Source organism: Dipteris shenzhenensis, chromosome 24 (assembly GCF_047967505.1).
Source record: "Dipteris shenzhenensis isolate YYH24624 ecotype China chromosome 24, Dip_SZ_1.0, whole genome shotgun sequence".
In the NCBI taxonomy this organism is placed as follows: domain Eukaryota; kingdom Viridiplantae; phylum Streptophyta; class Polypodiopsida; order Gleicheniales; family Dipteridaceae; genus Dipteris; species Dipteris shenzhenensis.
Genome location: NC_141619.1, coordinates 19,683,139 through 19,701,433, shown reverse-complemented (window position 1 = coordinate 19,701,433; position 18,295 = coordinate 19,683,139). Strand labels below are relative to the sequence as shown.

Genomic DNA, 18,295 nt, shown 5'->3' with positions numbered 1-18,295 from the left:
TCAACATTCATTCTAGGTAGCAAGAGTCGATAGATGCAAATGCAAAATACAGCAAAGGCAATTGAAGAAAAGATTCCTTTGGAGGTATACAAAGGGATGAATCCCATATTAATTACTTTGATTCTAATGCTTGGTTTCATGTCCACACGGACACACAGGACCAAGATGGATTGAAGGAGCCAAAAGTGCATCTTCTTCGGCCATAGTGAAGAATCCAAGGCCTACAGGTTATTCGATCGGGACACAAAAGCTGGTGACTACTTAGGATGTGATCAATTAGGGGGTGGTCTTTCAAGAGAACCAAATAGAGGTGGCCTCCCAAGTAGTAGAGTATCCTTGGGACTACACAAAGAACCAACTATAATTCCAATACTAGACCTAGATCCAAGATCAAGTGATTTCTTATCCAATCGGGACAATTGAAGCTTCAGCAACTAAGAAGGGGAGACTATTTTGGTATAGGAGTAGAAGGCTATAAGAATGTCGACATTGCAGAGACTAGTTTTAAGGTGGTGCGGAGGTCAAGGAGACTTTAAAACATGCCTACAGTGAATTATGATATGATGCCTCAGGTCATGTTGATCAAAGAGTTAAAGGACAACCCGGACTAGTAATCTTGAAACTGAGATGGAATCCAATGAGAGAAACTAGACTTGGGATATGGTTCTGAGATTGGCACGATGCAAGGTCATATGGTCCAAATGAATATAGAAGATCAAGCATAAGTCTAGTATCAAGAAACATGGAAAGGATAAGGTGCAAGAGGTGGCCAAGGGGTTGCACCAACGGAGGGTCTTGATGACAAATCGCAAGAAATACCAAGCAAAGTCTATAAAAGTCAAATCCTAACACATCGATGACTCAAATGTGACACAAGCATAAATGAATGGATCTAAGCAACAAGACGATATACTCAACTACAACAGTAGCAAGGACACTCACACAGCTAGTAGCTCAGCACGCAGTTGCACGACATAGAGCAAGCAATGGTCAATGATGAGAACAACAGCTAATCGTAAACATATGACTTCAATAGCAACCACACCACAAGCACTTTTCAGCGAGCAAGACTGACTACTACAAGCCGGCAAGCCAGCGAAGAGCAAAACTAGCGAGACCAGACGCAGCACAAGAAGACACAAACGTGACTAACTCAGAGCATATACAATAGTAAGTGTCGATGCTCAGACGCAGATGCCAGCAATACAACTATAGATGAATGACAAAAGCAAGGCAATACTAGCAACAAGAAGCCAAGTAACAACATGAGTGACAACAATAAGGCTCAATTGCAACGACCAACAACTCACATGCAATAAGACTCATCGCTGACAACTACAACCAAGCAAGCCACGACTCAAAGCCAGCAAGCAATAGAAGACTCGATGTCGTCTTCCTCTCTCCACAGCTCCAGAAGCATACCACCACGGTCGACTCCCTCTCTTCACGCCATCTTATTTTTCAGAAGCTTCTCCTTTCACAACAGTGCTAGCGTCCTTTCGTGTATTTTGCTAAAATTGAAAAAATCAACTAGAATACCGACTGAGATTTTGACTAATTCTGTAAATGTGTATGTTTTGAAACTAAAAAACCAGCATGACTTGGAGATTGTTCTTAATTTGTCCACATGGTAGATAAGATTTAGGCCTCTACAGTTCCATGTCCACATCAGCTTGCACAATCATAATAAATGAGTCAACTTATGAGCCACTAGTCCAACAAAATGGAAATTTCCAAGCGAATCCCCCATGATCGAGTCACAAGCACTCCCAGAGGTGGAGGGCTAACCTAGAGGTATTAAGGGGTAGTGAGTAACATATAAACTGTTGAACCATACAAAGGATTCGGATGGAGGAGCCAACAAAAGGTAGAACAATCCAAGGAGAATATCCACACCCTCATGATAAGGGAAAAGATGATCAAATCCAGATGGCTGGTTTTCAGGAGTGTTAAAACCCCAAAACTAATACTCCCTACATTTCAAAGGAGTGGAGAACTACATATAGGTCTCATTGTGCAGAGTGTTCAAGCCTTTACAGCTGAATGTTTTTTTGTAATTTGGCAAAATATTGAAGACATGGCTCTTTTAAAGTCCCGATCAAACCTATCCTCGGAGAAAGAAATAGCTTGTTTCCTTGCTGCTGTAGCCATTTGTATTCGCTCATCTTCTGGCATAGTAAGCACCGTGCTCATAGCCTCTGCATACTCATCAGCAGATGCTGCGAGAAACCCTGTCTTTTGTCCTTCCTGTTCAAGGACAATGTCCATCCTTGGTCCAGCAGAATTGTGAGCTGCAGGTTAAAATCCCAGTCCATCAAATTGCAGGTTGAAATCCAAGTCCATCAAAAACTTTGTACGCATCCTCTCTCTCTCTCTCTCTCTCTCTCTCTCTCTCTCTCTCTTTGTGCCTGTGTATACATGGATGGACGTGCGTGACATGGTAAGGCATGTAGATTTCTGTCCTGATTTCATTTCTGCGGAGTGTAGGATTCTGTGAATTTAAACATCTGCATGAGCATGCACCCTACTCCAATGAAATATCAAAGCCGTGCATACCTTGAATGCTGACCATAAGAAAACAGTTCAGAAAAGGCCAAGTAAGAAAAGAGACCTATAGGTATGGCACCGGCTGCCATGTACTCCACAACAACTATCCCAAAGTGCTCGTCTATCATAGAGTGTAAACCAGCTATGGCTCCTCCCAGCAACTCAACCAGCTCCCTGCTTGACAAACAAAACATAACCGAATCGTAAGTTCTAGGACACCTTTGAGATAGTTTGTAGAGTCATTCACGAACATTACTAAATTCAATTGATCTTATTCTTTGTCAGGGCCAATGGACACAACTGCCATACATCTTCACAAGTAATTATTTCATTTCAAGGTATATCCAGCAAGTTGCACCAACTGAGCAGTTCATGACATGGTGATAACAATATTCCTCTTGCGCCATTCTATGAGCTTTTTACCTGTATGCCAAATTTATGAGGAAATCTACTTGTTCTTCAATGCCTAGGTCAGAGCACATGACCTTCAACTTCTGCACTCGGTCCTCGTCTTCCTTGTGACGGCAGCTTCCCACCAGTTTCAATCGTACATTACCACTGCCATTCCTTTGATAAAAGGAATCTGCATTCAGCCTTTTCACAAGTTTCGCAAATGCCTCTAGCTGTAAACTATGTGCCTACATAACAAGACACACGCTAATTGGTGCCAAAAGACGAAAAGTTATGCAAATGCTTGCACACCAAATTTGCCCCATGCTCACAACATTGGACATGCTAGATTCCAAGGCTTGAAACGCTATGAAAAGGATGCACCTTTTCTGGTCTGAACTGAGCAACAGAAATGAAAAATGTGCTGTCTGTGTTCCTCCTTAATGGAAGGGCCTGCTTGTTCCAAATCTTTTCAAGAGTTAATAGAGTACCATGTGCCACCATGCATTCAGCAAGGAAAAGCTCAACCGAAACTACAGCTTGATCATCAAAATCCGAAGAAACAGGGATAATCAAAGCAAGAAAGCCTATACCTTTCCAGCGAAATGTTAACTGTGCATCTTACCTGAAGAGTATGAGTATCACAAGGAGGATAAATGCGTACTATTCGTCCTGAAGCCTTCCATAATTTTTCAATATGAGACTGAGTCCAAGAAGAGTTTACCATCGCCAAATGTGCACAGCGGCCAACAAGTCCGTATAGCAATGCCATGACCTTGTAATACATGGCCTTCATGTAAGAAAGAAGCAGGCTGCATGCTGAACAAAAGGATGGTTAGTAAGTATACCATATGTCGCCACTGTCAGCTGTGTAAGTTCGCACTTCGACAGCTTACGAGAGCCAAAAACAGATCTGATACTTGCCTTCTAGCAATTAGAATGTTGTTGTTGTATGCTGATGTGCGGCCAAGAACCCTTGCAAGCATGTCAGTACTGATTGTAGGGTAATGTGTGTAGCAAACAACCTTACAGCCAAAAGCACGGGCGAGTGGATAAGTGAAAGCATAGCCACTTGTGTCAAAGAATATTAGGGGTGTGAACTTGTTAAGGGCCTCCATTCCAAGCAGTAGAGAGCCCAAACTCTGTCCTATAAGTGTGAAATGGGGAAAAGTTGTGGGTTCCACCCAATATCTTTTCCGTAACCTAACCACCTGAGGAATGTTCAATAAAAAACAATAAAAAATGTCAAAGTTAGGGATGCCACAAACAGAGCATTTTTTTTAAAACATAAGCCCTCCATACAGTATATATGTCTTGCTATCCATGTCAAGTAATTAGACAATTTTGAGAAGTTAACCAAGCACAACACCCCCCACCACAAATTCTAGTTAAACAAGATGAATGATATGTATCATTCAATAGGCCTGCCCAAGAGGAGGAAGAAAGAGAGGGAGTCCGGACTTGGAGGGAGGGGTGGAGAGAGAGAGAGAGAGAGAGAGAGAGAGAGAGAGAGAAGAGGAGAGGAGGGGGCTAAAAATGTGGAGAGAGAGGAGACTCTAGATTTCTACCAAGTGGCTCAAATCCCTCAAAAAAATGAGCTTCTCAATGCCATCGGCTTTACTTAGGCCTCCATATATGGCAGGCCAAAAATAATGCAATGTTCTTGTACACAATTTGCTTTTATGATGTTCATACTGCTCTGCTTGTATTCAAATTAGTCACTAAGTTCCAATTGAACAGGGCCATGTGAACACAGCACAGAGACCAGATAACACGCCAGTTCTTTTAGACCATGGGTCCCAACTCCACAAGGTACTCACATTCAATTGTGGGACACTTTGTGCAAGATGCAAAGGGACCCCCAACAGGACTTCGAAATTATCACAGCCTTCTACAGTGCACTTTTTCAGACAGAGGAGGCTTTCCCACAACTTGAGGCAGGTGGGCAGAGCACTAGACTTAGAAGCGCTCAGTAGTCAGGCCAGCAATGATGCACAGGATGGAGGCGCCGTTTACACATAAGGAGGACCAGTGACTTAGGGGAGACAGGCTGGCTCTAGCTCTCTTCAACCAACTCTAGACATCATCTTGATCGAGCCCACACTTGCCTTGCAGGAGATTTTCGACAGCATGAGGATGCCCTCCTCCCTTTATTGTGTTTGACCTGGCTTGTTCCGAAAGGCAAGAACATAGCACACACGATGGTGCTTCATCACAGCAACAAGAGCAGCCTCTTGTTGGATTTTTTGCTGGGCTTCCAACAGGCATATGAGCAAGTGAATTGGGGTTCGAGATAAGCTTCTGGGGAGATCACTTCAAGGAACTTTTATGCTCTATGTAGGGAACTTGAGCAAGGTTGCTCTTTGGTGAACATAAAGGATGTATCAAACTTACATTTTTTATCAACTACATTTACGGACTATTCTTTGATACCTTACTTCCATTTATCCATTCTACCAATTACCCACGGCAAAAAAAAAAAAAGGCTTTTCCCACGTGGCAGCTTGGAGGAGAAGAGCCTAGGAAATGCTGCCAAGTGCAACCCTTGGACTCTTGGACTACATTACCTCTTGTATTACCACCCTTGGTCTTTTGGACTGTTACGATCTCGTGAATTACCACAATCTCTTGGACTATTACATACCACGGGCTCTTGGACCACCCACCTTGGACTATTACATACCACGGGCTCTTGGACTAACACCCTTGAACTACCACAAGCTCTTGGACTAGCACCCTTGGACTCTTAGACTACCATGGGCTCTTGGACTACCATCCTTGGACTCCTAGACTACCATGCGCTCTCGCACTATGCCACATGCCACCCTTAGACTCTTAGACTATCACTACCTCTTGGAGTACCACCCTTGGACTCTTGGACTTTTACAAACTCATGAACTACCACAAGCTCTTGAACTACCCCACACACACACACACACACACACACACCTTTTTTTTTTAAAGTGAAAGCACGCGCGCACACACACGTGTATACAAGCACACACAAACACACATATGCGCGTAGTGGCTGCCGTAAGAGTTTGCACGACCCGGGGTCATGCAAACGCTATTGGAAATTAAAGCAGAGAACACGGGACAATTAAAGCTGAAATGAAACTGTAGCAACAAGAATGAAGTACAAGACTAGGGTAGTCACAAAGACAAACCCTAAGGATGGACCCTAACTAGGTTCAAAACATGTGTCGTGACTAACTCACCACAAACTCAACCTCCAATGGAAGTTGGGGAAAAAAAACTTAATAAAGGGAAAAAGTGCCCCTAGCCCCTTATTACATAACATTGGCCATTGCCTTAGGAAATGTGAATATTTCTAGCACCCCCTGCAATGACAATGTCACAATGTACGAGATAAATATCAATCACCAAACGGAAATAAGTTCAAAGCTTTGCGAAAAGCCTCAAACTTTGGATGAGGTCATGCTTTGGTGAGAAGATCCACCACATTCTGTTGCATAAGCTGATATCCCGTGCATGTAACCGCTCCTTGACATAGTGATAGTGACTTTCAATGTGTTTCGTACGGGCACGAAACACAAGATTCCACGCCATGGCAATGGCACTTAGACTGTCAGTGAGAATTGGAGTAGGCTCCAACAATGATGCATGAAGACCAGCGAACAAACGCCTCGGTCAAAGACTCAATTGTGGTTGTGAAGGCTGTCCTGTACTTAGCCTCACAAGATGAGGTAGCAACTGTAGACTGTTTCTTGCTTCAAGAAAGAAACAGTTACCACTGGTTGATTGCCAAGTATCAAAGTCACCAGCCCAATCTGAATCTCTATAAGCATGTAAATGGAAGTCACCCCCGCGAGAAATAACAAACCAAGATACTCGGTGCCTTGCAAATATTGGACACACTTGACAGCCTACCAATGAGAAGTCTTAGGGCTGTGCATAAACATGCTTAGCTGGGACACTGAATACTGAATATTTGGCCGCGTATTACATAGGTAAATGAGGCATCCTACAGCTTGATTGTATACAGTGGCATCAAACGGTTCATGAACAGACATCTTAATCCTTGGCTCCACAAGAGTGGAAATGGGCTTGCAATTCTGAAATCTGAACCGTTCCAAGAGTTTTCCAATATATTCGGACTGCAATAACCCAATGCCAAGGTCATATTGCACAAATTGGATGCTCAAATAATAGCAGCCCCAAATCAGACATGTCAAAAGTCCGCTGTAGTTCAGCCTTGAAATCTGCAATTTTTTCAAGTTTTGTAGCCAGTTGACATACAGAACAATAACAAGCAAATCCGTCCCTTCTTTTGTGACAAAGGGTGCTTGCGTGTGGACTATTCTGCATTCCCTAGCTTGTATAAAAGGCATCAATCCTAGCATATCAAGCTCGAGGAGCCTGCTTTCACAGCTGTAGCCAATAAAAATGCACTTTTTCACCTTATCATCAAGCTTGCCTAGCAATTCCTAAGGCACATGTGCATAGGCTACACAACAGAACGTACGGAAATAACCCACACCGGGTTTTAGGTCATACCAAGCTTGATAACGTGTAATCACTTTGATTGCTTAATGGGACACCTATTCAAAATATGATCGGAGCACATGATTGCTTCCATTCAAAACTATGTGGTAGCACTTTGGCCTTAAGCATGCATCTCCCATATCCATGAGTAACCGATTTTTCCATTCAGCCACTCCATTATGCTCAGAAGCACTGATGTTTAATGAGTGTTTAATGCCTTTTTTAGCCTACAAATTTGTCAATGCCTTGGACATATACTGAACAAAGGGTCTGTAAGACTGGGTTGCTACCATGGTCGGATGCATTCAAATTGGGTTGAAGTAATATGGTGAGATGCACCGGGGCCGCCTCATTCATGCTGAAAGTACTGCTGCCCAAGAGGCATCATAGCCACAAGTAAAAAATGCCCAATCATGCTCAACATAGTTGGCTGAAGATTCATCTCGTCCTGTATCATGGGCTGAACCTAAAACAGCCATACTAGATTCCTTTTCCTTTGCAAGCCTCTCTGGGAACTTACTGGTGTGATGACCCAGCTTCTTGAAGTAATGGAATCTACCTTTAAAAGCTTCATGGCATTCTTTTTGTCCGTCCGACCTACATGTCTAGAAGCATTCTATTGCCCTTATCCTTGGCTGAAATCGCTAGCTCCCCACTACAAGAATGTGATGACATGTTCTTTCAAGTCTGCTCCCTCTTGCAATAAGACTCCTACCAACTCTTGAAAAGTGAAAGGATTCCGATTTTCCCTCATTGATAGATTGAGTGATGTTAAAAAAGAAAGACATGACTCGGATAAGGAGTCCAACATAGTGGAAACAAGCTGTGCATCTAGAATAAACTCATCAATATTCAAGAGTTGCTCAAGCAAATCTTGAATTCTAGTGACATGTTCCTATATGCACCTCATCAAGCTCCCTGCATAGAAATGACAGTCTAGCCTCATTTCAACCTTTATACATGTTTTGCAAAATATCGCAAGCTGCTTTTGAAGTCAAGCAGGACCTAATATGAGGAATTATAAACCTCTTTACATTAAGTGAAATCAAAGATGTTGCCTAGGCATTACGAGTATCCCACCTCCTCTACTCAGGAGTAACACCTACATGTGCTTGCGCTTGTGCTTGTTCAACTCGTGCAACTTGTTGCTGTCCTTGTTCCCCACGACCGCAACCCCCCTTGTTGTCGAGGAGTAGCTTGTGCAATAGAACCATGGCGGATTTCGTCACCTGTGACATAGTCTCATAGGCCCTTGGCAACCAAAAGATTACGAACCATAAAGCTCAAAAGATAATAGTCGGTTCCATCCAACCTATCCTCCTAGGCAAGCATCTAAAAGACATCATTTGGATTATGCTATGCCATTTGAGCAAAGTAAAAAGAGACAAGAAAACTCAGAAAAGTTCACGAAAATAGCACCCAAGCAAATTATGATTTGCCAGAAACAGTCCCAAATCAATTCCAATTGGATCCAGGCCCTTGTTTCAGTGTTTTTATTTGGCAAAATCTTCCTTCTAGTTGACGTTTTTCACTTCTGGGAGCCAAATTTCTATTCCTAACTTAACATGTCGAAACACTTTCAAGACATTGTTGGATTAATAATCTTGGGATTCGATACCATTTGGCATCAATTGGGTGATGAATTCATTGTTCGTTATGCATTGAGGCTGTTGGAACAATTTCTGGGAAGATTTCTCAGTGTTTTACACTAGATTTCGATTGTGGGTTTGAGTTCCTAACTCTTCTAATGTGGGAAGTGATGGTGCCAATGTCTTCATGTTATGAGGATGAAGAGAGCATAAGGACTTTGATTTCAGCCTGCTCTTTTGGCTGAGTCTTTGGCATCTGACAAAGAACCCAGGGATATCACCACGTTTGGCTACACAGGCTACATCTTTTGTTTTTTATTCTACATATGAAGCATTGTAACTACCTCCTATGCTCATAAAGGATTGGTTTCATATGTATGTCTCCTAGGATTTTAGAGGCTACATTCTAAGTTCTAGAATACTATTATATTAAGATTCAGCATTACTAGAATACGGAAATATGCAAGTGTTTTAGCTTTGGCAAGGGGTGACCCTCGCTCGCACCCAATACTCATGTTCCATTCTTTCAGTTGTTTTCTATTGTAAGACTATTGTGTGATGGATGATGTGTGGTGGTATTAATTTTCAGTTCATTGTTCTAATTACTTGTTCTAATCAAATAAATCATCGGAAATAAGCTTCCGCATAAGCACGGTTCTGACAAATTTTGGGGTGTGAGTCGATACCCTACAATTGATGGATAAATACCAACACAACCCATAAGGTGGCAAGGCTCGGGTTATAGCCCTCTTAGGGGAAACCTCGCCAAGACTGTGTACTGATTGCACATTTAATGGCACATTCCAGTGGATTCGGTGTATTAAGGCTAGGTCATGCTTTTATGGGACCACCTAAATCTAACCCGTTTGATAGCCCTAGGTCCTTGTACATGTTTTTAAGATTATTTTTTGACTTAAATTTAATGCACTTTGCAGTTTACTCTACCAAAGTGATGAAGGTGTGATTCATAAGGCACTTTGGGCGAAATGATTCGCCAAAGGAGGTGGCCTAGTCCACCTTGAAAGAAGGAATTAAATTGGCCCTGGAATAATCACTTACTATTTTTACTCAGTGGCATAATACTTCACCATAAAATCAAGTTCAATGGGAAGAAGGCACTAAGGAAGGTCTTAAGGAGTATTAAGTTCCACATGCTTGACAAGGATCAATTGCCCGACCTACAGTGTTTAGCCAATGGCCACTAAATGAACTAGCCAAGGTTTTGCGATAACAAGCTTCTCCCCTAAGACATGAAGAGGCATTAGGACTACACATAACTTGGGTGATGCATGAGAGCTCAATTGCAGCTTAAATTTTCTTTAATATAATTTTTAGTAAATAGAGTAATGAATTCAATTTGGGGCTTTTCAAAGTTGAGGTACTGTGTCGAAGGGCTCGAAAAGGCAAACATTTTATTCCAAAGGAGCACTAGAAGGCGCAATTTCAAAATAGATTTTGTTTAAAATCAAAGATTGAAGGCCTAAATGCCTATGAAACATTGAAGAAACCTTACAAAAAGAGGACATGGGGAAAACTAAATCACACGTCCTACATTACCGAGCATGTAGGACAAGTGTTTGGGACCCCCCCCAACCCCTTAGCGGGGCACTATTGCGAGAAGTCCAAGTTAAAGATTGTAAGTCTTCACCTGACAAACAGTGCCAGTGCTTGGTGGGGAGCTCTTGTAGTTGCAAAAGAGGCTTCAAAGGCATGGAAAGACTTTTAAAAGCAGTTTTATGAGCAGTTTTTGCCCAAGAATTTCTTTGATGATGTTCATACAGCCTAGGAAAGTGTGTGCATGGAAGCCTCGGACACCATCGAGACATATAATCAAAAGTTTTGGACAGCTTATCTTCACATCACACCCTTCAAATAAATTTCAGAAAAGACCAAGCTTTGGAAGTATCGAGCGGAATTGCTTCCCAACATACGAACTCAAGTAAGCATTGATTCAAAGAAGACGAAGCTCCGAGATTTGATGCATTCAGCTTCCGTGGTTGAACTATTAAGGGAATACCTCCTTCACACTATGGCAAAAAAAGGAAAGGGTGTGGATACTAGCAAGAGGGTTGTGGCACCAACCCAAGGTTCTAAGAGATTTCTGCCTCAGAAGCTGAGGGGCCCATTTAAGCCCTTCAAAGGGAAGTCAAAGTTTACTCCTAAACAAATTGAAAACTTCCGAAAGGAGGGTAAGTGTTTCCATTGTGTTAAAGAAGGGCATATGGCTGCCCAGTGCCCCGAAAAGCCTGTGGGTCCAAGGGAGCAAAAAACGCCAAGAGAACCGCCAAAGCTTGTGGCGAGAGTCGTCCCAGATATGTTAGACAAAACCACAGAACCAGGAAACCAAGAACTTTGCCTCGCATGGGGTAAAGTTAGAGATCAGAATGCCTTAATTCTTTTTTATCCAAAAGCTACCGATAATTTCATTTAAGAAGACCTAGCTTTGAGGCTAGGAATTAACACGTAAGTATTGGGATTATCTTTGGATGCAGAGCATGTTTTTGAAGGGGATCCAGTCAAAGTCACACCTTTGATTGGAAAGCTCAGAATTCATGTACAAGACTATGTAGACCACGAAGAGTTTTATGTTTCAACCTCTCAAGCATTATGATGCTATTTTGAGTATGCCGTGTATCCATAGAAAGGAGGTAGTTCTTGATTCTAAAGCAAGAACTCTCAGTTTTGTACATCGGAATAAGCAACACAAGATTTTTGCCAAGTGAAAAGGCGAGACCATTCCAGTTGTATCAAATATTTCCATTGCTAAATCAATAAAGTCTGCAATTTCTGCGTATATGGTCTTTGTTAAAGAGAAAGAGGGTTAACCTCAAGTGGGAATATGTCCTTTAGAAAAAGAAAATTTTCAGTTTCTAGAATCTTTCAAAGATTGTTTTTCCGATTCTGTACAAGGAGAGCTTCCTCCAGAACAACCAGAAGATCATGTTATAGAGCTCCTTCCACAAAGTGAGCCCCTGAATCGACCACCTTATCGTGTGAGCGCAGCCAAGACTGAAGAAATCATGGCACAGGTACAAGATTTGCTCTCCAAAGGACTTATCAAGCCCAGTTCCTCACCCCTTTTTTCACCAGTGCTCTTAGTTCAAAAGAAGGATGGCTCTTATCATATGTGTGTGGATTATAGAGCTCTTAATAAAATGACAATCAAGAACAGGTTTCCAATCCCTCACATAGATTATATTTTGGACAGACTGAAAGGGGCCATGATTTTCAGCCATATTGATTTAAAAAGTTGATATCACCAAATAAGGATCCACCCACAACATGTCCATAAGATAGCTTTTCGGACCACTTTTGAACGTTACGAGTTTTTGGTGATGCCTTTTGGGCTTACCAATGCACCAGCCACTTTCAATGGTATGATGGACAAAATCTTCAGATCCTACAAGCACTTTCTTTGATGATATTTTGGTCTTTTATAAGACAGAAGAAGAGCACTTGGCTATTGTGTTTCAAGAACTAAGAAATCATAAACTTTTTATTAATGCCAAAAAGAGTGAATTCTTTCTTGATGAGATTCATTATCTTGGACACATTATTTCCAAGGAAGGGATTAGGATGGATCCAGCCAAGATTAAAGCTATACACGAATGACCAGAGCTCACCTCGGTACATGAAGTACACAGCTTTCTTGGGCTTTGTTCCTATTACAGACCCTTCATTCGACACTTTGCTGATATGGCAGCCCCCCCACATGACTTGACCAAGAAAAATGTAGTTTTCAGGTGGGGAGAAAGACAAAGGACAGCTTTTAATGCAAGAAAAGCTAACGAGATTGAGCCTATTCTCATTGTTCCACATTTACAGAAACCGTTTGACGTGGACTGCGTGCATGTGGAGAGTGTGTGAATAACCCTCCATCAAGAAGGTCGGGTTATAGCTTATGAAAGCAGGAGGCTGCAAGATGCTGAGATGCTTTTGGGTGTTTATGAGAAAGACATGCTAGCAGTTATTCATGCTTTAAATATTTGGAAGCATTATCTTCTTGGAACTGACTTTATAGTAAAGACTATTAGAATTATTAATATATTCTAGGCAGTGGCCAATGTAATGTAATAAGTGAGTTAGGGGCACTTTTCCCTCTTAGAGGTTTTTCCCCCTAACCACGGTCTAATCTCTAACTACGGTTACTGATTAGATAGGGTTTTGTCACTTAGACAAAACCATTATCTCTTTCCTTAAACTTTTAAATGAAGATTCTTTAAAATGAAAAATTATACTAGGATTTCTACAATATAGAGTAATGTAAGAATTACATTTCTTAGTTTTTGCAAACTCTTTATTTCAAAAGGGTAGTGTCATCTTTTGGTTTTGGAATGATATTTTCATAAAGTAGATTTTGTCAATAGAAATTTAAGTATAAAAATGAATCGGGACCGTGCACCAGTCTATGTAAGAAGTTACGTACTGTTTCTTATCTTTTGGTGTAGCTTATCTTTGTTACGTTTGTATAATTTTGATTTTATTTCCTTCAAAACACTCTTAAAAATTCCTTTTTTTTATGTTTTTATGTGTTTTGAAGCGTGAGTTTTTCCTTAAATTTTATCCATAAACTAGTCCAAAAGTACCTATTAAAATGAATTTGTACATTGACAAGTCCAAAATTAATGAAATAAGTGTTATTATCCCATGCTATATAGCACGCAATCTATTCTTCCAAACATAGTGTACCTATATAGCTCATACTGTGTGCTAAGTACATTATCTATGCTATATAACACTCAATCTATTCTTTCAAGCCTATTGAATGAGCTATATAGCACAGTGTTGTACATTATCTCTGCTATATAGTACTTAATCTAATATTTCAAGCATGCTAAATGAGCTATATAGCTCATGCTATGTGCTACGTACATTATCTGATGCTCTATAGCACTCAACCTATTCTTCCAAACATAATGTAAAGAGCTATATAGCTCATACTGTGTTCTATGTACATTATCTATGTTATATAGCACTCAATCTATTCTTTCAAGCCTACTAAATGAGCTATATAGCTCGTGTGATGTACATTATCTCTACTATATAGTACTTAATCTTATATTTTAAGCATGTTAAATGGGCTATATAGCTCATGCTATGTGCTATGCACATTATCTCTACTATATAGCATTGAATCTATTCTTTCAAACCAACTGAATGAGCCATATAGCTCATGCTATGTGATGTACATTATCTCTCCTATAGTACTCAACCTAATATTTTAAACATATCGAATGAGCTATATATCTCATACTGTGTGTGTCATGACAAGAGAAATGATTATTTAGTTAATTAATAGTCATTAGAACTTTATTATTGTTAGGCGCCAATTTGATGGTGCGGTTATATGTTTGTATTTATGATCGATCAAGCGGTGTAAATAGTACCGCCAAAACGATGTAACATTGGCCAATGATTAGTAATAAAGATGTGCACACACGTGTCTAGGTCCTAGGGGCAATAGGAAAGGGAAAGGGTGCATTAGAGTGCATTGAATGGTAGGTGCATGGGTCATAGGCTAAGGGTAGGTGTAAATGGGAAGATGGAACTTGAGTGATCTCAAGGGACATTAATGAAAGGGTATCACCCTTTCATTGTGAATCTCACGTAGCATTCTTTCTACCACATTGCATTCATCCGTCATCTCTCTCTCCCACCTGGCATGTAGGTCGAAAAAGAAACAAGTACTCTCACGAGGGCGCTCTTCCCCATTGGAGGGCCAATCGGCATTCAAATTCTGCATGCATTGCACACATTTGCATTTTCGAAAAGTGTGGATCTTCACATTTGGTATCAGAGCGGCGACGATCCACGAGCGGGACGAGAAGAGGGCGACAGTTGCGAACGACGGAAGTCGCAAGAGAGGTTGGCGGAAAAGGATCACGACTGACCGATCTCGAGGTTCTGAGACAAGGGATTTTTCTGAAAAATTTTGGCCTTCAACGGTGAACGGCGAACGGGGTGTTCTCTTCCCCCCCCCCCGCCCCCCATGTGAATGTACCCTTAAACCGTGAGAAAAAGGGATTCCCGTTCTACCCAACCGGAAGTCGGATCGGAATAAGATTTTAAGGGAGTGATCCACCCATCAAGTAACCCCTATAACGGTATCTAGAGCTCCAATCCGCTCAAAACAAGTAGCCCAAACGGAGCGTACCAGTTTACAGCAGAAATACAAGAAGAAAAGCTTCAAAGAGAAGGGAAAGGAGGTCATTTTAAGTGTCTTCTCAACACAAACGAAGCGGGAGTCGGATAAGTACCACCACCTCTAGAACACTTGAAGTTTGCTGTAAAATAAACCTTCTTTTTTGAAATTACAGCAAGACATTTTCTCTCTTGTATTAATAAAAGGAAAGAATGGAAGGGGAAGGGACATATAACAATGAACTTATTCCTTTTCCTCCATTACCCCAAGGAGAGAGAGAAAGAACACCTTCACCCCCTCTTGAAGAGGATGGATTAGGTGAGAGTTATACACATCTTGAGTATGATAACCCACAAATAGATTTACAGCAGTCTCTCCTTCAAGAACCTATTGATAGGGAGTTCTCCTTTCGTAATGAAAGAAGAAATGAGACCAGCCAAGAACAAGGTGATAAGTTCACGCCTTTAACTCAAAACCCAATACACATGGATTCTAATCCAAGTGCAAGAGGAAGAGAGGAGACTCCTGTTGATAAGCTGGTTTTCCAGCTTAGCAATATGATTGAGCAGTCCATTATGACAAGATTAGGGACTAAGAGGACTTTAAACTTCGGGGATGAAGAGTTGAGTAACCCTTCTAAGAGGTCCAAATTCCAACCGCGAGAGAGAATTGAGTTCCCCAAATATGATGGGGCAAGGGAGGCTGACAAAATCCTCAATTGGATTCGTCATTTTGAGCTATACTTTGCCCATCAAGACAAGACCGAGCAAGAGAAGCTTGCTCTTGCCACATTGCATCTGCAGAAGGATGCTCTAATGTGGTGGTCCTTGTCACAAACAGGAAAAGAGCCTATTCATGAATGGGCTAAATTTGTGGAGCAACTAAAAACCACTTTCATGCCACCGAGGCATGAAGAGAACCTAACCTTTCGTTGGGAGAGGTTTAGGCAGTTCGATAATGAGAGTAATGCAGATTTTACAGCCAGATTTTGGAAACTCTCTCTAGAGTTACCCGAAAAGAGTGAGGAAGATAGGAGAAAGAAGTATTTAGCAGCTTTAAGCCCAAAAGTAAGGTACGAGGTTGAAATGTTTAACCCGACCACGCTTAAGGACCTCACTAAGCTGGCTGAAATAGCCGAGAGAAAATTGAATCCTCGTAAACCCTTCAATAAGGAGTATGGGTCATCATCTAAGACCAATAATATACCCACTTTTAGGAAACCAAACCGGTTTAAGAATAATAAAGGGAAGGGTAAAGCTCTTGTAAGGAATGTGAATAGCCAATCACGTCCTGGATGGGTGCCATTTCCTTCTATGACTGACGAAGAGAAGAGGAAGTTGATTAAGGAAGGAAAATGTTTCGGTTGTAAGAAACATAAGCCAGGGCACGTATGGCATAAGTGTCCCGTTTTCTTGGCTAAGATTGCCAAGACGAATTCAGTAAAAGGGAAAGCCAAGGCATCCAAGCAGGAGGGTGAGGCTTCTACCTTGTCACCCTCGAAATCTACTGTGACTATTGAGCCAATAGTGAATGCTATCCATTCAGCCAATACCTTTGGGCCTCATGATCTTTTTAAGGTGTATGGATTCGTGAATGGACAGAGAATAGTGGTTCTCCTAGATGATGGATGTAATTATGACTTAGTAAGTGATAGATTGGCAAAATTACTCCATCTTAAACCAGAACCTATAAAAAACATGTCGCTTTCAGGAGCTTTTAGGGGACACAATGAAGAAGACACATCCATAGTACGAAATATTCCTTTTCGTATACAAAAATATAGAGATCGAAGGGATTTTCTAGTAGCCCCTTTACAAGACGTTGACATGATACTAGGTAAACCATGGCGGTATGATTTTAACCCTGCTATTCATCCTCATACTCATCATTGTTGCTTTGTACATAAGGATGAAAACATAAGGATCGTAGGGGATCGGGACGTGTATACAATTCCATTGATTACTCCTACCCAAGCCAAAAGATTGGTAAAAAGAGGGGTAGATTGTAATCTTGTGTATATACGGGATTCACGAGATCTTCATATCTCAAAAGAAGATCGGAAGAGAAATGAGTTCCTTAGAGCTTATGAGGATCGATTTTCAAGAGATGACTCATTCGAATTGCCCATGGAGAGAGAAGATGATCATGCCATAGACTTAGAGCCAGGAGCTTCCCCTCCATGTAGAGCCCCATATAGGATGAACAGGATAGAAATGGAGGAGGTAGAAAAACAAATTGAAGATCTGTTGCAAAAAGGCCTGATTCGACCAAGCAGTTCTCCATTTGGAGCACCTGTATTATTGGTTAAGAAGAAGGATGAATCATATCGTATGTGTATAGATTACCGTGCTTTGAATAAACTTACGATTAAGAACCGGTATCCGATTCCAAGAGTGGATGATTTATTGGATATGCTTAAAGGTGCTAAAGTTTTTAGCAAATTGGATTTGAAATCTGGTTATCATCAACTTCGTATGAAAGCTGGGCATGAACATAAGACAGCTTTTCGCACTCTCACTGGACATTATGAGTTTTTGGTCATGCCTTTTGGCCTAACTAATGCTCCAGCCACTTTTAGTAGGCTGATGAGAAGGGTTTTGCGACCCTACTTGGGAAAATTTGTCATAGTCTTTTTTGATGACATTTTAGTGTTCAGCCAGAATGAGGAAGAGCATAAGGATCACCTTGCTAAGGTGATGGAGCTCCTAAGGAAGGATCGATTGTTCCTAAATATCAAGAAGAGTGAGTTTTTCAAGACAGAAATAGAGTATTTGGGACACATTGTGTCTGCCGAGGGAATTCGGGTTGACTCTAAAAAGGTCAAGGCCATAATTGAATGGCCAATACCCAAAAACATACATGAGCTGAGATCCTTCCTAGGGATGTGTAGTTATTATCGCAGATTCATTAAGAATTTTGCACGTCTTGCTTCCCCACTAACGGATTTGTTGAAGAAGCATTCCTTGTATGAGTGGGGAGAGGTTCACCAAGTAGCTTTTGAGGAGCTTAAGAGAACATTAGTGACTGCACCAGTGTTAACACTTCCGGACATGGACAAAGAGTTCTTTGTTGTATGTACGGATGCAAGTGGTACCTCGATTGGGGCAGTGTTGATGCAAGG

General features: G+C 41.3%; 1 protein-coding gene across 1 annotated transcript in view; it reads right to left on the bottom strand.

Moving 5' to 3' along the window:
- Positions 1-1,927: 1,927 nt before the first annotated feature.
- Positions 1,928-18,295, bottom strand: part of LEW3 (UDP-Glycosyltransferase superfamily protein) — a 29,460-nt gene continuing 13,092 nt past the window's right edge. The window contains exons 2-7 of the mRNA XM_087395766.1: positions 3,862-4,148; positions 3,563-3,749; positions 3,322-3,390; positions 2,971-3,185; positions 2,612-2,721; positions 1,928-2,291 (exon numbers count right to left, since the gene is read on the bottom strand). Coding sequence (XP_087251892.1) covers positions 2,026-2,291; positions 2,612-2,721; positions 2,971-3,185; positions 3,322-3,390; positions 3,563-3,749; positions 3,862-4,148 — 1,134 coding nt within the window. The 3' untranslated portion in view covers positions 1,928-2,025. The remainder of the gene's footprint in view (positions 2,292-2,611; positions 2,722-2,970; positions 3,186-3,321; positions 3,391-3,562; positions 3,750-3,861; positions 4,149-18,295) is intronic.